The sequence below is a fragment of the Solanum verrucosum genome, unplaced genomic scaffold (assembly GCF_900185275.1).
Source record: "Solanum verrucosum unplaced genomic scaffold, falcon-dt-bn FXZP01000177.1, whole genome shotgun sequence".
NCBI classification, from domain to species: domain Eukaryota; kingdom Viridiplantae; phylum Streptophyta; class Magnoliopsida; order Solanales; family Solanaceae; genus Solanum; species Solanum verrucosum.
The window spans coordinates 1,467,837-1,491,946 of record NW_026020401.1 but is presented as its reverse complement, the minus strand read 5'-3'; the positions used below and the strand labels follow the sequence as shown (position 1 = coordinate 1,491,946).

General features: G+C 31.5%; 1 protein-coding gene and 2 pseudogenes across 1 annotated transcript; 2 read left to right on the top strand and 1 right to left on the bottom strand.

Annotated features, from left to right (window-relative positions):
• Positions 1 to 3,411: 3,411 nt before the first annotated feature.
• Positions 3,412 to 9,451, bottom strand: LOC125840048 (uncharacterized). The gene is made up of 3 exons (XM_049519033.1): positions 8,998 to 9,451; positions 3,952 to 4,037; positions 3,412 to 3,789 (listed from the first exon to the last, which is right to left on the bottom strand). The coding sequence occupies exons 1-3, from the start codon at positions 9,449 to 9,451 to the stop codon at positions 3,649 to 3,651; spliced, it is 681 nt and encodes a 226-aa protein (XP_049374990.1). The 3' UTR covers positions 3,412 to 3,648.
• A 4,920-nt stretch (positions 9,452 to 14,371) lies between these two features.
• On the top strand, positions 14,372 to 17,541 carry LOC125839910 (cinnamoyl-CoA reductase 1-like; annotated as a pseudogene).
• Positions 17,542 to 18,320: 779 nt separating this feature from the next.
• On the top strand, positions 18,321 to 23,733 carry LOC125839909 (RING-H2 finger protein ATL29-like; annotated as a pseudogene).
• Positions 23,734 to 24,110: the final 377 nt, after the last annotated feature.

Below are 24,110 nucleotides of genomic sequence, written 5' to 3'. Positions count from 1 at the left end.
CGAATTCACAATCTTTAAATTAAAAGTGAGAGGTGCTTATCATCTGAGCAACTCTCTCTTGTCACTATTTTATATAGTTATTTAAAATTAAAGATGTATAAGAAAAAAATGATGAAACTTTCTTATTTTATTAAAATGGACAAGTAAAATAAAATGTATGAGGGTCGAGTAAAATGTAGAGAAGAAAATATTTGAAAAATTATTAAAGGTAGGAGAAGATGGCAAAAGAGATTGATAGAATGAATTTTATTTTATAAGATATTATAATGTGGAAGTACGAATAGATAAGGTAACAACATATTATGGATGGGCAAGGAGGAAAAATAGAAATATAAATTAGTAAGATGAGGACTTGTTAACACCATGGGACCTAAATTATTTTTATTGTGTTTGATATTAGTGTAATGATTTGAGATTGAAACGTTATTGTTATTTCTATTCAGTAGTCATTAAGATCTATTTATATGAGGGTTCACTTATTGATTTTATTAGTTGGTAAAGCTACAATTATATAAATAATGAAGATGAGGTCTGGTTAACAACATGCATGGGTTAAGGATTAGGAGTAAAATTCCAATCTTCGACACGTGTTCTGGTGAAAATGGTTAAGAATTTTTCCACCAATAATTGCATATTTCAGGTTTGAGCCTCTAGGAATGAAATATTTTTTGTTGGAAATAAATAAGCTTTACAATGTGTAAACTCAAATTTTATCAGTCCCCAATTAGATACCAAACATTAGGTGGAAAAGAAGAAAAGACAACTCTCAATTGTCTTTACATCATCTTAATGCATGGTCTAATGAGATATAATTAGTATGTGTTACAAAAATGAAAGGAAGTTACAAGAAGAAATTTATAAGAGCGTAAATTATGAATTTTTTTTAGACTTAAAATTCTCTGATCAATTACCAACTGAAACAATTTATTTCTCAACAGTGAAAACAATTTTTATTTTATTTGTAAAATAAATAAATTTGGAAAAAGCAATATAAACGGCAGAAATGAAGTGGAGTGTCCCTATTAGAGATGGTTCAATTAGGGGTGTACAAGCTATTGATTTGGTTGTTCAAAAAAAAACCAACCACTCTTGATTTGGTTTGATATTTAAAAAAAAAGTTAAACCGAACCCAAACCAAATCGACATAATATATATATATATATATATATATATATATATATATATATATATATATAATTTCATTTATTTATAGATAAAAAATATTATTTATAATCTACTTTGTTAATATATTTTTAGTTAGTATATAGTTTTCAATATTTATATATTTTATTTTAAATTTGGGCTTGTAAAATTTGTAAATATTTTATTTTGTATTTAGATCCGAAGTTACATGCAAACTGAATACAAAACAAAATATTTACAAAACTGAATACAAAACAAAATATTTGCAAGTAAGTGAAAATATATTTGATCTCTTTTTCAAACATCGTATAGTTATAAAAAATCAAAAAAACCAAAAAACCGAAAAAAATCCGAAAGAATCGACTAAAGTCGAAACTGAAAAAACCGATTTTATGTGATTTGATTTGATTTTTAGATTTAATAAATTGACATAATTAATTTAGGTTTTTTTTTATGAAAAACCAAACCAAACCGACATATGTATAGCAATGTAATGTGCCCATTCTTTTGTGTTTCCTTCACTCTACTATTTGTTGGTTTTATTAAGTGAGCAAACATCTTGGATTATGGACCACTTTAATACCATCATGTTACTTCACATGCCTTCAATATTCCATCTGTTTCCCAACCCCTCTAACTTCGTGCCTTTTTTTCGATCGGTGTTTGATATCTGTTTTTTATTAAGGATTTTTTTCATAGTTAAGATTCGAATCTAAAATCTAATTAAAAAAGCAGCAATCTCATCCACTACATCACATCTTTTGATGGTTAAGTTCTTGGCTTTGCTATTCCTTTTTGTGCCTTTGCTATTTCCTCGCTACATCTTGCTACGAATACCATGAAAAATAATAATTTTAGCAAAAATATTTAGCCACAAAAAGTTTACATGTAGTTAGAGAGAAGTATTGAAAACACCCCTAAACTAGGTGTGAATTATTAGTTTCATCCATAAACTATTGACAGCTTTAAAAACACCCATTTACTTGATTAACTGAACTTAAATACACCCTCGATCTTACAACATGAGTGAAATACACCCCTAAATTCTCGCCAAGTTTAGGAGTGTTTTCAACATTTCTCTCGACTTTTTATTAAGAGTTACATGTCATACAAGAGTTTGAGACCACTTGTTATGTCTTGTGGAAAATTGGGGGTGATCGGGGGTGTATCTAATTAGTTTAGTTACTCAAGTAGATGTGTTTTTAAGGTTGTCAATAGTTCGGGGAAGAAACTAATAATTTGCGTCAAGTTTGGGGGTTTTTTTAAACACTTCTCTCGTTTAGTTATAATGTATTGTGTAGAGTATATATATACACTTCTACGTGGCACTATCAACCAGGTAGCTTGAAAAAATTGTCAACACGCGTTGGGCCCAAAAGATAGTGCCACGCAGGCCGAAAAGGGGTAGAAAATTATTTATAAAATAAGTTCGAGAGGGTAATAGGACCTTAGTATAATATAAGTGTGTCTCTGAGATTTGGGGCATAGATTGGGGGTACTTATGCATTTTCACATCCACTTAATAATAACTTATTATAATTATTCAAACTACGAGTACTATAATATATTAAAGGAAGGGCCATTATCGTTTTCTTAGTCACAAGACAAAGACCAAAGAGACAACATTAAATGCCCCAATACTAAGGTTCATTTTAAAGTTATAGTACCAAATTCAAATGTAACAACTTTAATTAAGGTTGAGTTACCTTTGACATAATTTGAAGGCATAATTAAGTAGTAATTCAAGCATTCCATGTGCATGTTGGATTTATTTTCACGCTTCTATTTGTCTTTGCATTTAAGCAAGTGAATAGAGTGTACTCCCTCCGTCCCATTTTACTGGTCCACGTCTAATAAGTAATATCACTAAATGAATATAGTTACTAATAAGAGTAAATTACTTCATTTATTCCATATAAAGTGAACTTGTGAAGCAATGCACACATTCAAAAAAACATTCAAGGGCATACGTTAAACTATAATTTTCACTATTGCCCTTTTTATGAAATCATAAATATAACTTTATATAAGTAGACTTAGGGCAAATATGAAAAAAAATTCAAACATCCATCTTGAACTTGGAACTATTCAATTATTTTGAACAATGAAAAAAGCCTAAAAAATTCAGTAAATCTGAAATAGAGGAAGGAGAAACTAAGTGACAAATTTTCTCTTGATTTCCAAACTGAACAAGTAAAGGTGGACATTTATTTTTAATAGTGAACAGATAAAAGTGAACAAGGAGTACTAAACAAACCACATGGTCTACTGTGAATGACAATAAAATCAACTTGTATTACAAGTGCCAAAGACAAACTTCCCAATTAGAAATAATTTTGCATTGCCAGAGCAATAATTCTCCTATAGTTAGCTACACAAATCAAAGAATACACATTTTTACAGCATAAAAATTCTCAGGAGGAGAAATAAATAAGATGCTCAATACCAAAATATTTATTCATATTCTAAGGAAACATAGAAAGAATCAACTTCTTGTGATGAAACCTACTGATTCTTCTTCTGCGTTGTTGTGAACGAAGTGGCTTTCCGAGCCGGTTTTTTATCTAGACTCGAAGTTCTGATAATAAAGAGAAATGTCTCCACAAGCATGGCAATGACCAATCCAAGAATGCCTCCAGCAGCGCTCTGAAGAAAGAGCAATGAAACTTCAATACAGAGTAGTGAACCAGAGGAAGTAGATACAGTAGACAAAAGCACGGGAGAAGAGGTCTTTTATATAGTTGCTGTTGCTCCACGTATAGAGATTGTATCGAATAGAATCACGAGGAAATCAAATTAACAACTTACCATTGCTGGGCTGTGATTAAATAAGGCCCTGAATGCAAAATATCCCATCAGATAGCCAGTGAACATTGCTATACCAACATGTAAGCCTGCACCAAAGGACCAGAACTACTTAGAATTAAACTGCAAATCAAATTCTTAATTTAATTCAAAAGGAACTTGTAAAGAAAGGAGCTACCTAACAGCGAACTTAACCTGAACAAGCGGAAGAGGAACAAAAATGGAAAAAACTGGTGAAGACCAGAGATATACAAGTTAGCGATAGTAGATCATTCCTAGCTCTCTCACTCACATCGTCAAATCAGGACGCAGCAACTGTATCAACCTCACAGTTGATACTAGCAAATCAAGTGATATATCTTCATACGGATGCAGCTTAATGGGTTTGATTTTATTGTTCAATTAACTCATGAATATCAGTCAGTACTGGAACTTCTCCCAAGAATTGCTGCACTACTCTACAAAGAAGCAAGATGAGGAAACAAAAGAAAGCACTCGCTTCCACAACAAAAATGTACATGCGTACAAACAGAAAAACAGAAGCAATAGGCAAAAAGCAAAAAAACAAGTTCTAAAAAGAACTCATCAAATTTGTTAAAAGGACTTTTTCTCCAAAGCCCCTATTGTGTCTAACATTCAGCTAAAGGAAAATAGGTCAAGTCCACAAGTACCCAGTTGTTAAGGAAGAACGTGAAATCAACAATTGCCGAATACATAAATTAGAATGAATGGAATTTGAGCTTCATAAGAACCCTAATGAACAGGATAACATATTTTATTAGATAATTGGAACATTTTCAAACCTTGTCCAGCAATGATGACATGAATTTTCAAAGATACATAGTTCAGGTTCTTTCACTGTTAGTCCTTACCATGAGTTTTTTGACTGTTGAAGAACGAAGGCCCAATACCTAGCCATGGAGGAACATATGGAGAACAAAAGCACCACCGAAAGTAGCATGGTTGGTTGCAAATGAAGCATACTTAACACAGGAAAACCTCCAGAAAAGAGGTATGCTAGTGAGGTGCCAGAACCTGTGTTGAATTACGCCTGAACGTATAAGCAACCTGTTTTTGCATGCCCGGTAGTTTTAAAATCGTGGAAACTGTTTTTGACTTTACCGGGCATTCATTGGACAATGCGAAAATGTAACAAGGACTTTTTGAGAAGTTGGTACAGCAAAGGCATACGAGCAACAGAAATGGTGGTGTACCATACCAGCTACAATCCGGTAGAGACTATTTGAAAGGAAAGGAAAGGAATGTTTAGGTTTGTTAACAATCAAGTCAAGTTGGTGTCATGCATGTCCTCAGTTTCCATTCATAGGACCACCGTCATTCATACTATTTGATGGTACCAAGTCAATTTTATTTTTTGACATTTCAACGACAATATTACTGAAATAACTGCTTCTTTAACAGTATACTGTAACTTTTTCCTGATACTCTGCCCAGCTTTCCAGTTCCGATCACCACCTTAAAATTGGGAGTACACATTGGAAGGCAAGAAACCTAATGCAACTATATGTTGGAATGTCTTTAAAGCTTATTCTCTAAGTCATAATTGCACAAAATACTGTAGACAATATCCTTGATGAGTTTTTCACAAATAATATTCCCAAAAATCAGGAAAACATTACTACTTATTTCATAGCCCTTTTATAAGAAGGCTCTCATTCATCACTCAACACGAGTTATCTCTCTTTTTTTCTCTATTCACAAACATAAACTTCAAAAGTAAAAAAGAAAAACATTCCCAAGTTACCATACTCTATGCAGCAAGCATGTGATCATGCATTTTTCAATTTTTTAGAGTTGAGGAGGGCAGACAAAACTGCAACCGGAAGCCTGGGCACAGGCGTTGATTACAACCAAACTACGAAAAGACTTGCTATACATATAAAAGGGAAATGACAAAAAAAAGAGAAGAATGCATAAGTTCCTTTTAAATTTTAGATCAAACTTAGCAACTCGTTTGAAGAATAGAAAATGAAAAGAAACTCATTCACATATTCTTGGTATTTGATGTATTCTCTTCTTGTTGAAACCCAAATTTTATCCCCAATTTCAAGATCTTCCATTCATACCTATCTCTATAAATTAGTAGTGCAAGTTTACCTCTCCACCCAACATCTCTTTTTTTTCTAAAATAAGTCCTCTCCCTCCAACATCTCTATTGACAATTTAACACCTATTGATCCAATTATTCTGCCTCAAAATCTCAGGAGGTTATACACAATGAACTAATCACCCCTATGTGCATTCCCATGTTAAGAAAGAAGCCTACTCCAATATTGGTTTTTACAGCAAAGAAGTTGAAATGCCAAATTTTAAAGCATCAGTCGGTCAGGCATATGCCCCAAAAGAACAACATCAATCGGCTCATGAGCTAACATAGTAGGTGAATACATTTGCAACATTATGTGTTACCCATGCTATTTTACTTCCCACCAACAGTGATAAAAAATTCAGCAGGCTCAGTTCTCCATCTGTCTTAATTTACATGTCACTTTTTCTATTATAAGACGATCCAAAATGCTTGACATTGTTCCAATATTCTATACAACTTCTAAACACCATGTCTGTTCAAAGTTTAATCATCAATAGCTAGGTTCATCTATCAAACAAACTTTTTAACCATTACTTTAATATTTTCCTCAGCAATCACAAATACAATATGTCAAGTCAAATTAAAATATTAACCTCCGTGTCCACGTTAAACACCATAAGGAAGTAACAACTTATTCTTTATATACAACGAAAAATCTCACAGAAACAAGGCTCAGCTCATGTTACCGAAGAGTTGTATAAATATGCAGAGGCAGGAAACACTTGGAAGCCTAATCAGATCTCCTAAATGATATTCCCTGGAACTGCACATGACAAAGAACAAGAGAACAAGATGACCTCACTAATCAAAAATCAATCTCTCATATGTCTGGCAAAGCTAGACTTTTGAAGATATTGAAGCTTTGCATGGCAGATAGTGATATAGGATCCTCCAATTTTCAGCAAAACATCACTAATTTCTGTATGATTTTTGCCTCCAAGAATGAACTGCTTAATGGCTAAAAAGTTAACAAAAAAGTCTAGAGAAACTTAGCGGCTAAAACAAGGCTGGCATGCGAACAACAAGTCTGATTATGAATCATGCCTAGATACTAAAATATCTCCAACTCTATCTTTTTTGGCAACACCCTGTCAAATGTATAAAGACGTTTGCCTATAATCTATCATATGAGGCTTGCAAAACCTTCAGAAGAGCATTTTTTGTCCAAAAAAAAAATCTTCAGAAGAACATTTACAAGCAATAATTCCCAATCTCTTTGAATCCCAACAGATACAACAACAACATACCCAGTGTAGTCCCACAAGTGGGGTCTGGGGAGGGTAGGATGTATGCAGACCTTACACCCCTACCTTTGTGGGATAGAGAGGCTGCTTCCGATGAATCCCAACAGACACACTTATTCAAACTTACTATGTTACTTCTACCATCAGGTTATTTATTAAGCAAATCGAAGAGTAGCCTAGCAAGAAATCTCTTGGAAGGTTGATCCACATCTTTTCCAACCAAAACAGTCCTCTTATAATGGAACACAAGAAATTTGATTAGCCCTATACCTCTGAAATACATATTCTAAATGCTCATATAGGAAGCAATGTTATCAAAGGCGGGATAAAAAAGGAGCACTGAGGTCTGTTGGGATTCAAGTGCAAAGCGCAAAGAAAAATGATGGTTTGATGAAGAAAGGTGCAAATTTAAATATAAATGCAATTAAAGAACAATAACTGCAAACACAAAAACAATTATACAAAAAGATATGGAACTGTATAATTAAGTGAAATAGCTATTGTGTAGTGATGCTCGCTTCAAGAAAGATCCATGCGTGATCAAACGCATCCCTCAGCACCTATCTGAACTAACGAGCTGTGCAAGAGAGAAATGTAATCAGCCTGCTTTCCATCTAGTTTCAGGGCTTAGCCACGCCATCACGCAAGCCTTTGACAGCAAAAAACTGAAGTCAACCCCTGGGTCTGAAACCTAGAGAGTTGTTCCAGACAATCTTTTCTTTGTTGTCCAATAAAGGGGGATGTTTACATATGTGTGTGTAGACATAAGTGAGTCTTAACCAACTTTACCTCATCAGATTCTGAAGATGATGAAGTGTATCAGAAATCACTCCTTTTCAACTGAAGCTTTTGACTAACCCATGCTAATGCTCTTGCCATCATATTATGATTTGTATCCCACAATTAAAACTACTCTAACTCCCACTTTAAACTGTCCTAATTTGAACCTTTGTTAAATCAAAATTGTGTTCACTTTCTTAGAAAAAAATTCCTGAACACACACACACAAACATATATATATATATATATATATATATATATATATATATATATGTTTGTGTGTGTGTGTGTGTGTGTGTTACTTAGGCCGAGGGTCCATTGGAAACAACCTCTTTACCTGTCAAGTGGGAACCTGATCCTGCAAGTCTATAGTCTATACAACTTGCTTTGATGGCAATCATTGGTCGCTTGCTTGATTGGAAGGACCGATGCAATTATACCTTTCCTGTTCTCGCTACTACTTACTATTACTACGTAAATAGTTTCTTTTGGCATTCGTCTTTCTCACTCATTACTTAGCTTAGGAGTGGGGGAAACTGAACATCATTCAAGGGGTAAGGTTGCTTACACACTACCCTTCCCCTTCCCAGACACCACTTATAGGACTACATTTGGTATGTTGTTGTTGTTGTTGCTGTTGTATATATCACTGGAATAAGAAAGTTCAAATTTTTCCAAAAAATTAGCTTTTTGAACTCACTTGTATTTAAATAAAATTTCAATTCTCACCGCAATAGCTGATTCCAATCAAAGTAATCAATATCAATCAACTATGCCCTTAATTCATACTAATTGGGGTTATGAATCATTCAGACTGATTACATTCCAATACTATGTCAATAAAATTGGAACTAGGAAAGACAACTTCAATAATGCCAATAGATCATTATAATAATATGCAAAAGAGAGACTCACCAAAGCCCATTTGATCTTTATAAGAGGAGAAAGGTTCATCCACAGGTTTCCTAGGAGTAATATCCTTCACCAATTCATCATACGCCTTCCTCTCCGACGCTTCGTCTAGTTTCCTCAACCGAGCTTTGAGTTCCTCACTTTTTTCTCTAGGTTTTGGACTGCAGAAGACGAAATTGGATCCGGATAACAAGCCCATCAGATCAGGTCGTGTTACAGGGTTAGACCCCATCCAAACGGACCTCAGATGTTTGTATGGTACCGTGGGATGATCGGAAAGGGAAGACGCGAGTTCTCTCAGGTCATCGGAGAGTTCAACTCCGGCGAGAAACAAACGTATGGTCTCGGTGGTTGAAATAATAAGGCCAGCGTTTACGCCGTCGACAACGGTGGTTTTCGTGGTGGCGCCGGTAGTGGAGGGGTGGCTAGAGGCACCATTGTTTTCTGCTGAAGCCATTACAATTTGAGATTCAGAATGAGCTTAAACATCCCTTTAACTGTACCTCAAACTCAAATTAAATCTTCGTGTCATTATATTGAACAAAAAACATTATTTAACTATCTAAACAAATTGCAAGTACTTTCTATCAAGAAACTAACCACTTTAACTAGAAGCACATGACTTTCCGATAAATACAAACAATTTTGAATAGGTATTCTATGGTTAGCGTTATTGAAGGAATATTAATTAAGGCCTAAAGATTTATAACTTGAGACTCGTTCAATTTTAGTTTGTTCTTTTTTTTTATTTTACTGAGATTGTTATTATGTTATTAGCTTTCCCATCAAGAATCTTATTGATCATATGCTACTCCGAATTTGCTTTATTTTCTCATTTTCTAATTGATACGTTACTCCTCCAACAACTTTCACCAAATTTCATATACTCTCAACTAATTAAATGAAAACTTTAAATATAAAATTCAGATGTAAACCTTGCACATTTGTCTTTGGACATAAAAAAAATGATGTGATACTGAAATAGAAGAAATTGAACTCTTAGGACCTGTTTGGAAGGACATCCTGATAATTGAATTTGGTATAATTACAATGTCTGTCATGTTTGGTTGGACAAGTAATTACTTGATCCGCAGGTAATTGGTGTAATTGGCAGGGGGTAATTGCACTCTACAATTCACAGGCAGAGACTGTGAATTGCTAGTAATTACTTGATGTAATTACCAACTGATTACTTTTTAATTATTATTTTTTATTTCTATTTTTATTTTTATTTTTTATTTTTTTTACTTCTATTATTTTATATTTAAGTTCTTTTTTTATTTTTATTATTCTAAAAGTTTGTTTTTATTTTATATTATTATATTTCATTTTCTTCTTGTTCTCAACCTTACTTTACGTGGTTTTATGTAATTTTTTCGTATTATCTATTTCTTTATGTCATGCTTATTTTCTCATTAACATGATTTTATTAGTATTCTAATTTTTAAATTAAAATAGAATTTATTGTTAAGTAAGGTTATAGACTTACGTTTTTTTTTTTTTTTTTTAAATAATCATATTTATGTATGCTATGTTGAAATTTGCTATAAGAATATTATGTTAAATTTTTTGTTTTGAATTTATAGCTTATGTTATATTTTTAGTTTCATTTGTTTTAGTAATATTGAATTCACATTGCACGTCATTTTTTAATTTGACTTGATAGATTGTCTTTTTGTCAAACATTTAATTTTTTAAAATTTAATATAATTTTATGATTGTAATTGTGCATCCAAACAGAACATGTGTAATTACACAGTGACATCCAAACAAGACATGTGTAATTACAGTGTAATTACACTATGACAACCAAATAGGTCAGTGTAATTACTAGGCTGGTAATTACTACCCAGTAATTACACCAATTCCAATTACCAGGTGGCTTTCCAAACAGACCCTTAGTGTGTGATTTGGTGCTGGGGAAAACAATTTTTAAAAATATATTTTCAAATTTTTATATTTAATTGGCCAAAGTTTTTAAAAAATATTTTATCTAAGAAAACAAGTTCTTAAAATATGAAAAAAAATGACTTGTCTAATAGACGTAGGAAAAAAGGCTCCACAAATGACATTTCAAATTCACTCACACAAATCCTTCTAGCAAAGAAAATGTTTGCTCTATGTTTAAGAAGACAGTGAGGGGACAAAATCTCTTTTCATTAGGAGATGGTCATTAGATTTTTGATAGAAAATTAAGGAGGAATGTAACTTGTAACTTTCAAAATAGTTCAGGGATGTTTTTTGTTCACAATAATAATATAAGGATGTAGTTTGAATTTGAGATAGTTAAAGGTTGTTTTTGGCCATTTTCCCTTTTTTCTTGCTATTGTTCTATCAGTCCAAAAGACAAAAAGAAAACGTTTCAACTTTTATATTGTTATTTTCTTTTTTAGAGACCGTAAGCATTTTTGAAATATATTTTTAGTGTTATTTTTGGGACAACTAAAATGCTCGAAGAAGAAAGAAGGTGAAGACTGAAGTATATATAATACTATCTTTCATCCACATGTTACAAAGACTCTTCTAGAGATAGCTTTGGCACAAATTAAGAGAGGTCCTATCACTTGTTACTATCTCCTCACAAAATAGGTAAGTGTATTTCCCTCTTCTAATATATTTTTTTCTAGCTATTATCTTTTTCATGAAATGGGTATTCCTTGACATCTACAAGGACCACACTTTTTTTTTTTTGGAAAGATGATGGTGAGATAGATATAAAGTAAGTCTCTCTATTTTCTATGCTTCTGCTAGGTTGATTTCTATTTGTACATTGATTCTGACTTCTTCTCTGTGTTCGAGTGTCTCAGTCTACAAGGAGATAGATGTAACTAATAGAGAAAATGACATAAATAGTCTCTTAATTATAGGAGTAGGTTTAAAATAGTTTCTTAACGGATTTAGTCATTTAACTATTCATAAACTTATCAACTTTGGTCCCTTAACTATTTATTTACCGATTTTAGTCCCTTAACTATAAACTTACCTATTTTAGTCCTTTAAGTATTCAAAAACTTATCAGGTTTAGACTTTGTCCATTTTTAAATACAAATAGCTTAAGTTTATATTAACGGAAATCTTCGTGAAATTAATTTTTTAACCCATTTTTAAAGTTGTTTCTCTATCCCTGCCCTTTTTTCTTCAACTACTCTTATGAAAAGAACAATAACGTCAACGATTCAAAATAAAATTAATGAAGAAAAACGATATAAGTCCTAATTTTATTTAATGGGGGATAAAATTAAGCATATAATTTTTGTTAATGACTTGAACCCGCACTTGAATATGCTAATCAGTTCGTATTTTATTTAATTTACTAAAATTTCTTTACGTAAAATAAAATGAATAGAATAATTAAATTGATCTATTTAAAAAATTTTAAAAATTGCAAATCTACCATTTTATAAATTTCAATTTCTGAAATATTAAACAAATTATTTCAATGAAGTCGTTGGAGAACAAACTTTGGATGTAACAGGTAATAATTTTTTTCTTTTTATAATAAAGTTTAGCATATTCAAGTCATTAGTAGCGATAATATGCTTCATTTTATCCTCTGTTGAATAAAATTATGACTTATATTTTCTTTCCTCGTGAATTTTATTTTAAATCGTTGAGGTAAAAGTTCTTCGCATAAAGTTAATTTGAAGAAAAAGTAATGGAGAGAGAGAACCAACAGAAAAAATTAATGCTAAAGGATTTAATTTCTCGAGACATGGATTCCGTTAATATAAATCTAAGCTATTTGTATTAAAAAAAAATGGACGGAGACCAAACCTAATAAGTTTTTGAATACTTACAGCACTAAAATCGATAAGTTTATAGTTAAGGGGCTAAAATCGGTAAGTATATAGTTAAGGGACCAAAATTGATAAATTTTTAGTTAAAGGACTAAATCCGTTAAGTGTATAGTTAATGGACCATTTTAGACCTACTCCTATAGTTAAGAGACTATTTATGTCATTTTCTGGTAACTAATAAGATGTCACTTTTGTAGGAAATAAAGAAATTCACAATGATGAGAGCTCATTTTTTTAATTATTCAGGATCTAAAATATAAATATAAAATGGGGGTGAAACAAATTAATCATCTAATTAGACACAGATAAATATTATTTTTGTAGTATAGAATTCATGGAAAGAACACGTTTGGACCTTTATCTTTTTTTGTTTTCATTTCTTGAAATGCACGAGTATTTAGATTTGTCTGGACTGCTGTCAAGAAAATGAAGAGGAGGTAAGTTACTAGTTTGAATATGTTATTTCGGTGGTGTCTAGTCAGTTTGTGCTCACTTTTATTAGTTCCCAATATTCTTCAAGAAGCTAATAAGAAACAAAGGCGTTGTGAACTCTTAAAGCATCTTATTGGACAAAACATAACACATAAATTGAAACGAAAAAACTTTTACATTACTCATTTGACGATGATTTATGTGTACACAAAAAGTTAGGAGAGAATACAAAGACGATGACTCTTAATTAGTAGTATAACTTTGATAGGTGTTTCTTGTGGTGTTGAGGTTTTCCCTCTCACCAAACCAATGTCTATAATATCCAACCTTCTTTTTCTCCAACTTTGGTCATTATTTGCTAACTTGCCAACTATCACTTATCAATTCGTTATCGAGTTTATCTGAATCTAATAATTTTTAGTATAAAATATTACTCTATTTATTTTAAAATAGCTAATATTTTTACCTTTTCATTTTATTTCAAAGTAAGTAGTGTTTCAACATAATAAAAAATACATTAATAATGATTTTTCAATTTTGCCCTTATTTAAATAACGAGTTTTACGTACTAAAGCAATTGCATTAAAGAGTTACATCTCTTTTCAAGTGATTTATTAAGGATAAGTTAGTAAAGTATATTTTACTTTTTAGGAATGAGTAATTTTATTAAGGGTACCGTGTGTCCAAGCTAAAATTTGTTTGTTTGGTTTTAAAAAAATTAAAGAAGATTTTTTGAATCATGTAATCTTAAACTACATATATGTTTGAATGTATCAAAATGTCCTTTAATATTATGATTTTAACATGTCATGTGAAAAGTTATAATTAAAGAGTTGCTAAAAAAAGAAAGAGACATTCTCTTTAAACGAATTGAAATGGAAAGTAAAATAAACAAATTAAAACAGAGAGAGAGTAATTTATGTATAATAATTTACTAAAATTGCAAAATAATAGATTTGAGACTGGCTATAGTATTAAAATTTAAATTTCATTGAGCTTAAATCTTGAATCCGCAGGTAGGTAACACCAGCAATATATCTTTGAATGCTTCTCTAGCTTATAACTTGTTAGTTCCCCTATACATACATATCTTTGTTCTGCTTATCCTTAATTTCCTCTCTCTCCTTTTTTGGAGCACAAACACAACAATGGCTCCGGCTTCGAATTTTAACTCCATCTCTAACACTGTGTGTGTCATGGATGCCTCGACTCGTCTCGGCTCGAGCCTTGTCAAGCGGCTTCTCACAAAATGGCTACACTGTTCAAAATATTCATGCACCTTTATATTCTATAGTAGATAGTATGATTTATTTTTAAGATTACAAATCTTATATTTAATGTGACTCTCAATCTTATGTGCGGTGCATAAATGCTTGATTAAACTATAGTCTGATATTAATTTTAGTTGTTGGAAAAAAGTAGGAAAAAGAAAGAAAGGGAAATTTGAAATGTCAAGATGAATTAACATACGTTGTTTTAGGCAATAAATTGCTAGAGCACTCGTGAGATAGAAGACCAATCATGTAGACACAAAATGTAAGGGAAATCATTTCGACTTTTTTTTTTCAAGGAAATATTAGTAGCTCAAGTAGTTGACGATCTAAACTTTCACCTTATTAGTGATGTTCGATCAAATAATATGAAACTGAGGAAGTACTTTAGCATAGCAAGAAAATTCTCCAAACCATTTGTGAGAAGTAATTGAAATATTCAATGAATTCCATTGACTTGTCAAGAATGGGTCTCTTTTTGTTTGATTATGAGTTTGTTCTATATATATAACGGGCAATAGTGTTTTTTTGGTAATATTCGAAAAGTCAACAGCGTACCCCAATTAATTGATGTGTCAATTATCGGTGGGACACGAAGTCGAAACTTAGTATAGCTAGATACAAATTGAATAGGAAAAAAAAATAAAAATTCAAATTTCACATATATGAAAACGAAGATTTCTTTTAAAAAGATTATAAAATTATAAATAAATTTGTAAAGGGCAGATTTATATCACGTTCTTGCTAAGTGCCTAAGTTTATTAGGTAACCCAAACCGCAAACGTATGAACTTTAGTGTATATAAAATTAGGTTTGAAATTAATGTTTATCCCCACAACATCTCCTAACAACTCAAAATACACCCTGGAAAGCTCAACAAGCCTGCCTAATTGGTCACTCCACCTACATATGCATGCAAGAAAAATTCCTGTTAATAATATCTTTTAAGAAAAGAAGTTGAAATTTAATTATGGTATAGAATAAGTATATTAGTGTTGTTTTTGTTTCCACCGGTGTCCAGCGCGCACATTGAAACCTGATTAAATTTGAATTTGCACCAAAAAGTCTCACATTGGGGTAAAGATTACTCCGTAGACTTGAACGCAAGACCTTTGGTTCAAACTCACACTCATTATTATTTGGGCCCTACAACTACGTACCTTTTTGTTGTATATATAGATGCTAGCTAGGTAGGTAGCTTTATACAAAGTCCTTGAATATTCAATTAACTCTTCACATACCAAAATTGATCTCTTTATATAACAAAAATCCAATCAATAGATCAACTCTCTATTATTTGGATTACTATACACTCCCAATTGAGAGCAATTTGGACATGAATATTGCAATATGTGTAATGGATGCCTCGAGTTGTCTAGGTACAAAACTTGTTAAATATCTTCTTCAGAGAGGGTATATATACTGTTCATGCAGCCCTTCAAAACTATGGTTAGAAACATTGTTACTTCTCTTTTTAAAATTTCCCCTTTTTCTATTCATTAGTTTTCTTACGGATTGATTTCTCAGATGGTCAGTACTCAAGTAATAGTTATTATCTCAGAAGATCACTATTACTTGAGTGACAATATGAGAGATTAACTCGTTTTCTTCCTTTCCTACTCTCATATTAGGTGAATCATCGTTATTCTTGGACGAACTTGAATGTGATGATGGTGATGACATGATGAAGAAATTGAAGATTTTTCAATCGGATCCTTTTGATTATCATAGTATTATTGTTGATGCTTTGAAGGGTTGTTGTGCTCTCTTCTATTCCTTTGAGCCTCCTCGTGATCATTCCACTTATGATGTACGATTACTCTTGATTTACTCTGAATATTATGTGATTTAATTTGTGTTTTGAGTTTTAACTTTTATATTAGGTTGTGTATATACTATCATTTTCAGACCTTACTTGTGCGATTATAGTAATGGATAGCTATGTCATGCATTGTCAAAAACAGTAGCAGAGAAGACAGCATGGGCATTGGCTATGGACAGAATGGTATATATCAGGACTATTGATGGGTCCTGATCTAACGATCAAAAATCCATATCTTAAAGGAGCTGCTGAGATGTACGAAGATGGGAGTGTTTGTGACCGTTGATCTTGATTTCTTGGTGGAGGCCCACATTTGTGTTTATGAACAAATTTTAACTTATGGACGCTATTTATGCTTTAATCACATCATTAACCAAACTGTTAAACTTGCCAACATGTTATCTCCTTCACCTCAAAGGTACTTACTACTATACATATTTTGTATCTTACTACTTTGCTATTCCCAATTTATATGAGTTAGTTTGACTTGATACGAAATTAAAGAAATAATTTTTTTTGAAAATTTGTGGTCTAAATGAATTTGTGTGGCTAGAAATCATTTCATTAAGGACAGAATAAGCATTTTAAAGTTAAATTGTTATTAAATATAAAAATGTATTTATTTTTTTTGCGACTGACTAAAAAGAAGTAAGTCATATAAAATGGGATAGATGGAATATTATATTTTCTTACTATCATGTTTCAAATTCTTTGCCTATTTGTTGAGCTGATCGAAGATCTATATCGGAATAGTCTTTCTACCCTATAAAGGTATCGTAGAAGGGGAAGGTTTGCGTTCATCGTTGTCTCTCCAACTCCACTAATAGAAATATATCGTATATATGCTATTGTTGTAAATAATCATGAAGTTTTTTTAAGTTTTATAGGCTGAATGGTCTGTATGTATAGTTTCTTTCAAAAATTGCAAATCTTGGTGATGATCTTTTGAACGCAATTCTTGAATATCAACGTTGTTGTATATGATAATTGAGGTAATTAATATGATGATGATATGGATCTCATACAATTTTTCCTTTTTGATTTGATAGTATATATGGAGAGTGATACAAGGATAATTCAAGAGAGGATAAGCAACAAGAAGTTGAACAAACTTGTGATTGAATGCCAATGGCAAATCAAGTGGAGTACTTATGAAAGTGTCAACATAATATCCATAATTAATTCCATTAGACATTATGAATTGATTGGTAACCTCCATTCTTAGAAATTATTGTCCAAGGTTATTAAATTCGACAACAATATTCCACCAAAAAGAAAGAAAAGTAAAAAGGAATTAAGCCCAAAAAATGGCGATGTGCAAATGCCAACATTAGTAAAGCAATAATTTAAGATCCCCACGTGAGAAGATTTTGCAAATTGTAGTTGTTGCTTTTTAGTGCAAATCTATTTAATTAGCAAAAATGGTGGGATATCGATTACTAAATTACTCTTATTTATTAGATGTTTCTTAAGAATTGAACACTATTATAAGAAAAAAATAGTTTTTTTATAAATATAAGAATATATCGTATACTATACTATTCTGTCTTGAATTCCTAAAGCAATATTTATTTTGTGACAAATTTACTAAAAAATTTACTTGTTTTGAGACGAACGAAGAGTAGGTTTGAATTACTTAGTGTAATATGTAATAAGTATATAAATATTACCTAAAGGAAATGAGCTAAGCAAAACCATAGACACTACTATACATATTTAATATCTCACATTTCCTCATAACATGGAACTCTCTCTAGAACTTCCTTCTTAACCATAGAATAATAAACCAACTTTTTCCACGTCACTGTACCATAATTTAACACATATTTATCCCAATAACAACATTACTATATTAAGTATTTTTTATTTAATTCATCATTTCCCATAACAACATTAACAAAAATCTAAAACTCCATCCATGTCACTACTCTTCCTTTTTCCACCTTCTTTCATCACTTTTTTACTTCTTCCATTTAAGAAGTTAAATAATAATTCATATTCTTAATGCTCTCTCTTTTAATTTGTTCTTCAAATTCTGTCCAAAACTCAACAACATATGCCTCACCACCAGTAGCAATAATCTTCACTATCATCCTTGTTTTAATTTTCTTCATAGGTTTTTCATCTATTTTCTTTTTGTAGATGTTTCATCCAAAATCTACTATACACATGGCATTTAAGAAATAGCCCTAATGGTACTCCTAGGGTTTCAGCAAATGGACAATTAATTAGGTCTTGATCCTTCTATTATCAAATAATTTCCAACATTTACCTATTCAAGTGTAAAAGAGTATTGTAAAGATCGATCTTGTGATCTTGAATGTGCTATTTATTTGGTGGAATTCAACAACCATAGCGTCCTCCGCCTCGTTACCTCATGTAACCATGTTTACCATCAAGATTGTATCGATCTATGGCTCGAATCACACAAGACATGTCCCGTGTGTCGCGCAAACCTAGACTCGCCCGAGGTGCTAAAGAAAAGGTCACAATATACATCATCGGTGAACAGTAATAGTAACAGCAATAGTAATAGTAATAATTACAATAATAATAATAATAATAACAAAAATGCCATGCGTGACATTCATAATACATACTTCCTTCGTCTCAATTTGTTTATTCTATTTTCTGTTTATAATTTAAGATCACAAGATCTAAAAGTCTTTTTTTTACTTTCTTAGGCCTTCAATCAAATCAAAACAAAACAGATAAATTGAAACGGAAAAATCGAACTTTAAATAATGTCTTCAAGTTTATATCTGTGTGTCAAGTGTCAACTAACTTTACTATGTGATTTTCAATGTTTTCCTTGATAAAGTTCTTTGAGCCTTCGAGGATCCGCTGTACAATTAAAATTTTAGAGAGGTTTTTGAATTGACAAATATTTCAAATTGAGCACTCCCTTCTTGGATACATTATGTATAATAGAAAGTATTTTTAAAATATAGTGTTAACATGAATAATAAATAATTCTTGCCGTAACTATTTGAGTCATATATATACATACTTAGTTCTATTCAAACACATACAAAATATACAGCATGAGAAGTTAGAATTTTACCTTTTCGTAAATAAGATCAGTTTCTTAAATTCATGCTATGATCATTCTGAAGTTTTTATTCAAATTCTAGTCTACGATTGTGAATAATAATTTTTGACTTATAAGAACCGATGATTTAATTTTTTATGTAAGGAAAAATTACCTCAATATACATCTTATTTTACCATAATCTCTTAAATTTCCTACCATTTAAAAAAAATCAAAATTACCCTCTCGGATGTATCAATCCCATCTCACTGATACATCCCTATCTCCCTCTCTGATACATCCCTCCCCTCTCTGATACATTCCTCGTTTCTATGTATCCGGATGTTCTATCTCATCTTAGGTACATCCTCCCTCTCTCGGATACATCCTTCCCCTATGTATCTGAATGTCTGCTGATGTATCCAGAAGTCCAGTAATGTATCTGTAATCCATAAATTTAAGGAATTCTTAAAAATTTCGAAAAATAATGTAATTAGCTCTTAACACTATGTAAATTATACTAAATTTAAACTACTCAAGAGTCAAGATGTACGTTATAACTAATTTAAAATAAAATAAATCAGAACATGCATGCATATTTTGTGTATGACTTTGGCAAAATCTCTCTAGACATTTTTTCTTTTCTTTTCTACTATTTATATTAGAAGTATGGGTAGGAGGTGTGGTATCAACATGTCAGTTTTTTGTCTTTAGAATTGTATTTGAGGGTATTTTAGTCACTTCCCAATTGAATGCAACGTGGCTTCACCCTAAAATTGAATAGACCCTTATTTATCATTTAATCACTTCATTTTTATGTTTTCATCTTTCCCATTTCTGCCACATCCCTTGCACCAGTGGGTCAGGGGCGGAGCCACCTTAGTATATAAGTGGTTCATCCGAACCCCGTTCGATGGAAAATTACATTAATTATATATAGTTAAAATATTTTTTTATGTATATATAGTAGATGTCGAATTCACTTCGGCTACTTCATGTGTCTATTTCTACAGATTTTGAACCTCCTTATTAAAAATTCTGACTTCGCCACTGGTCATGCAGCCACGAACTATTAAGTGGAGTGAGGCATCAGATCTCTCAGTCAATTAACGACACCGGTCCTTTGCTTCTTTGAGTCTGTCGTCGGTTAGTTACAAGTTACAACCGGTATTCTAGCTAATGTAAGTTTGTTATTATATTACATGAATTTGCTGGTCCTTGAAAGAAAAAAAAATTCCTGGTCAATTTTAGCCGGAGTAATTGCGGTAAATTTCTTCTGTTGCTCTCCATTAATTGTTTTGTTTATTTGTTTATTTGTTTACTTTGTATTCAAGTTGTGTATTGTATTATCTTTATATCTGCGCTTCTAATTTTATGGCAGTATAAATTTTTTAACATTTCTACTCTGCAGTTCTATCATGAGAACTCTTCTTATAGGCTATAGCTTTGATTCCAATGAAAAGTAGTAAGAAGAAGCAAGTGGGTTCATCCTTTCTGCTCCCACTAAATAGCCTCTTCAATTTTTCCACCACCTATCTATTTATTTTCGTTTATTAATCTTTATCGCCCTATGACTGAATTCGAGAGTAGTATATTTGATTTGTCTTACACTATGTTTGGATCATTGTTTCATAATGTATTGTACTGTACTGTATGGTAAATACAATATTTGGCTAGACTGTATGGTTTGTTGTTGTTTAATAACATTTTTATTGTTTGGTTTGACTGTATTGTAATTTATAAATTTACTAAAATATTCTTAATTATTCTACGGTAGGAGGTTTGACTAGAATTAAATAATATATGGTAAAGGGTAAAAAAATATTATGAAATATTGTGTCATGATATAATTGAAAAAAGAAATTAAATAACAATGGGAACACACCAAATCGATTGTTCCATAAAATGGAGGTTTTCATTATTACGTAACAACGAAATTTAACAATACAATACATTTTAAGTAACAATCAAAACAAACATTGTAGGTATGGTAACGATACAATACAATACAATAGGTAACAATGATCCAAATTCCAAACAGAGTGTTAATGTTAAAGTTTAAAATTGAATAATTTAATGGATTAAGAATTTGGGAACAACCCTAAATTGAGGGAGAGGAATTAAGTACTTTCTTCAATATGATGATTTAGTGTAAAAGGTTTGATTTTTTTTTCAAGTTTTTATTATGTGTCAAACTGGAAAATGGAAGTGGAAATAAGATGCAAATTGCTAATTGAAAGGAGGAATAGAAAGGGGTGTGAGATTTGTAACATTGATATTTGTAATGCACACAAGATGTTTGCAAAAATGCCACTATTAGAAACTCAAGATTTTCTTTGCATGATATTGATTCCAGCGTATATTCTTTGCAGGGAGAAGAACTTCAAGTATTTTATACTTTGCAAAAGATATTAGTGGTGTAGTTTGTCATAGAAATTAATTTTTCAAAATATGTAAAAGAAAATAAAAAAAATTCTTCGGTTCGATTAACGATTTTTCATTTTTCTCACATGATCAATTACATTGTAGGAATGCTTTTGATGGCCTTGAATAATACTTTTTATGAATTCATTGTATGATAAACTTCGCTACCAAAAAAAGCTTTATTTAAGACCAACATTTAGAGACTAGCTAATAATCTCGTCCTTAAAAGTATATGTATAGAGACGAGATTATATTCTAGTCCCTAATTCTATGTTTTATTGTGAAGGTACTAAATCTAGTCTCTAAAGAAATTAGTATCTGGTCCCAAATTACAACTTGAGAGTGGAAGCGGGAGAAAAGTGCGCTCAAACATATAATTAAAAACTAAAAAAATAAAGTTAAAAGATAACCTCATCAGGCGCCAAAAGTAATAATTAAAATTCTTAAAAAATAAAACAAAAACTCTTTGTTTTTAATACATATCTCGTTTTTATATTGTGCCCTAGCAGCAGCTCTTCTGCAAATCGCTATTCTCAGCCAACACTCAACAAAGAAGGGAGTTTGTAGCTCATCACAGCAGTTCGCCCTAATCTATTTTCATCTACTCTAATCTTGTGTATGCCTCCTCTTCTGCGAGTTTATCTTTTTCTTTTCTAAATTTGCTTTACTATTTGCATTGCTAAAGTAACTCTTCATCTTCTTCTTCTCTTGCACAATCTGATGGTAATTTATTTGTGCAATTATTTCAATATTATTGATTTGGGAGTCCTAGTTGAGGGAGTAGTAGTTTTTTTTTTTTTTTTTGTACAATATGTGAAAGAATGCCAAGTTGGAATTCCTAGTGGAGTGTGTATGTTGTTTGGCTTGATCAAATACAAACTTTTGTTACTTCTTGTTATATTTCTTACTACTATTTATCTTATGAAATCACACTGCTATGTTCTTGTCGTTGTTCAAACCTTAGTTTTTGTAATCTATTATATTCGATTAGCAATTTGGTTTACAACTAGTTCAAGTTCATCTCTTGTCAACCTCAAACAGTTTATGTTCTTTCCTCTTCAAGTTACTACATCTACTCTTACTATTATTTTAGCTGGAACAAACTAATAGAAATTTACCAGAGTATATACATTAAATAGAATATCATATAGGTTTTGAATGTAGATGAGATTCTCTGTCGCTTTTGCTATACTCTATCTTAATGGCGGTTCTCGTTAAATCACAAATTTAAGCCAACTCTCAATAAAAGTGTTGCAACTTTTCAAAACAGAGAAAGGAAAGTTAAAAGAGATGAGTATATATGACTTCGTAAGTGTGAATTCGAGTAGATTTTTGAAAACAAATGGGCCTTTTGTTGTAGCGGAGCAAGCATCTCAAGTGTTTTATGCTAATGATAATTTTCAAAAGATTGGCATGTAGTGAAGAAGACTCGACCTCGTGAGTCAAATTGTTGATGATGTTGTAGATAACTTAATAAATCTTTCACAAAAGATACAAAAAGGAACTAATGATGTAGCATATCTTCTATTAATTAATATGTTTGTTGTTACCCATTTTGATAGGCATGCCTTTATTATCGCACATGCGGCTTATTGAGGGGAAAAGTTGCGAGACTGATTTTGCCTTTTGATTCTCGATCAAGGTGTTTTTATTCTGTAGGGAACAATAATACACTTTAATTATGCCACACTAAAGTTCAACAATGCTTTTAAAAAGGCCCGTATTTTGATAATTACTTATTGTTGTATGGAAAAATTATAATTTATAGTACTTTTTCTATAGTTTTAACATTTTGCAAAGCTCAAAGATTAGTTTGATTCTATCATTTGGTTCACTGGATGCTCAAAGATTAGATTGATTCTATCCTTCAGATCACTAAGAAGTTTACTTATTATTTTTTGTACTTTTGCCTCTTTCTGTAGGTTCAGTGTAAAGATTGAAAATGAGGATGATCAAGTATGAATTGTACTATCAGATATTCATTCGTCGAGCCTAGTGCAATTGGAAAGGGATGAGGACTAGCCGACAAGGGCGTAAGTCTTTGACATCAAAAGGGAAATTTCTAACTATGAAATTGTTTTCTCAATCTAATGAACTAGTTAAGCAATACATACAAGAAGTTGAAACAAGTAAGTTTTTTTAAAAAACAAAATTGTACAAAAGATGCGAGTTTATTCAACCAAATGACTAATGTGTATAGCTAGTCCTTTTGGACTCAAGGACTAGTTTCAATATTAAGACCACTACTACTACTTTCAGTTGTATACACAAATGGATCCTATAGATAAGTCATAAGACTATAGTATCAAGCATGCCTTTTGATCTACTTTGCTTCTGGA

Excerpts from the sequence above, each read along its gene's own strand:
- LOC125840048 (XM_049519033.1), bottom strand. The coding sequence starts at position 9,451 with ATGGCTTCAGCAGAAAACAATGGTGCCTCTAGCCACCCCTCCACTACC. Across the intron at positions 4,038-8,997 it reads TAAAGATCAAATGGGCTTTG|GCTTACATGTTGGTATAGCA; the intron begins GTGAGTCTCTCT and ends CCTTTGGTGCAG. Across the intron at positions 3,790-3,951 it reads TTAATCACAGCCCAGCAATG|AGCGCTGCTGGAGGCATTCT; the intron begins GTAAGTTGTTAA and ends CTCTTTCTTCAG.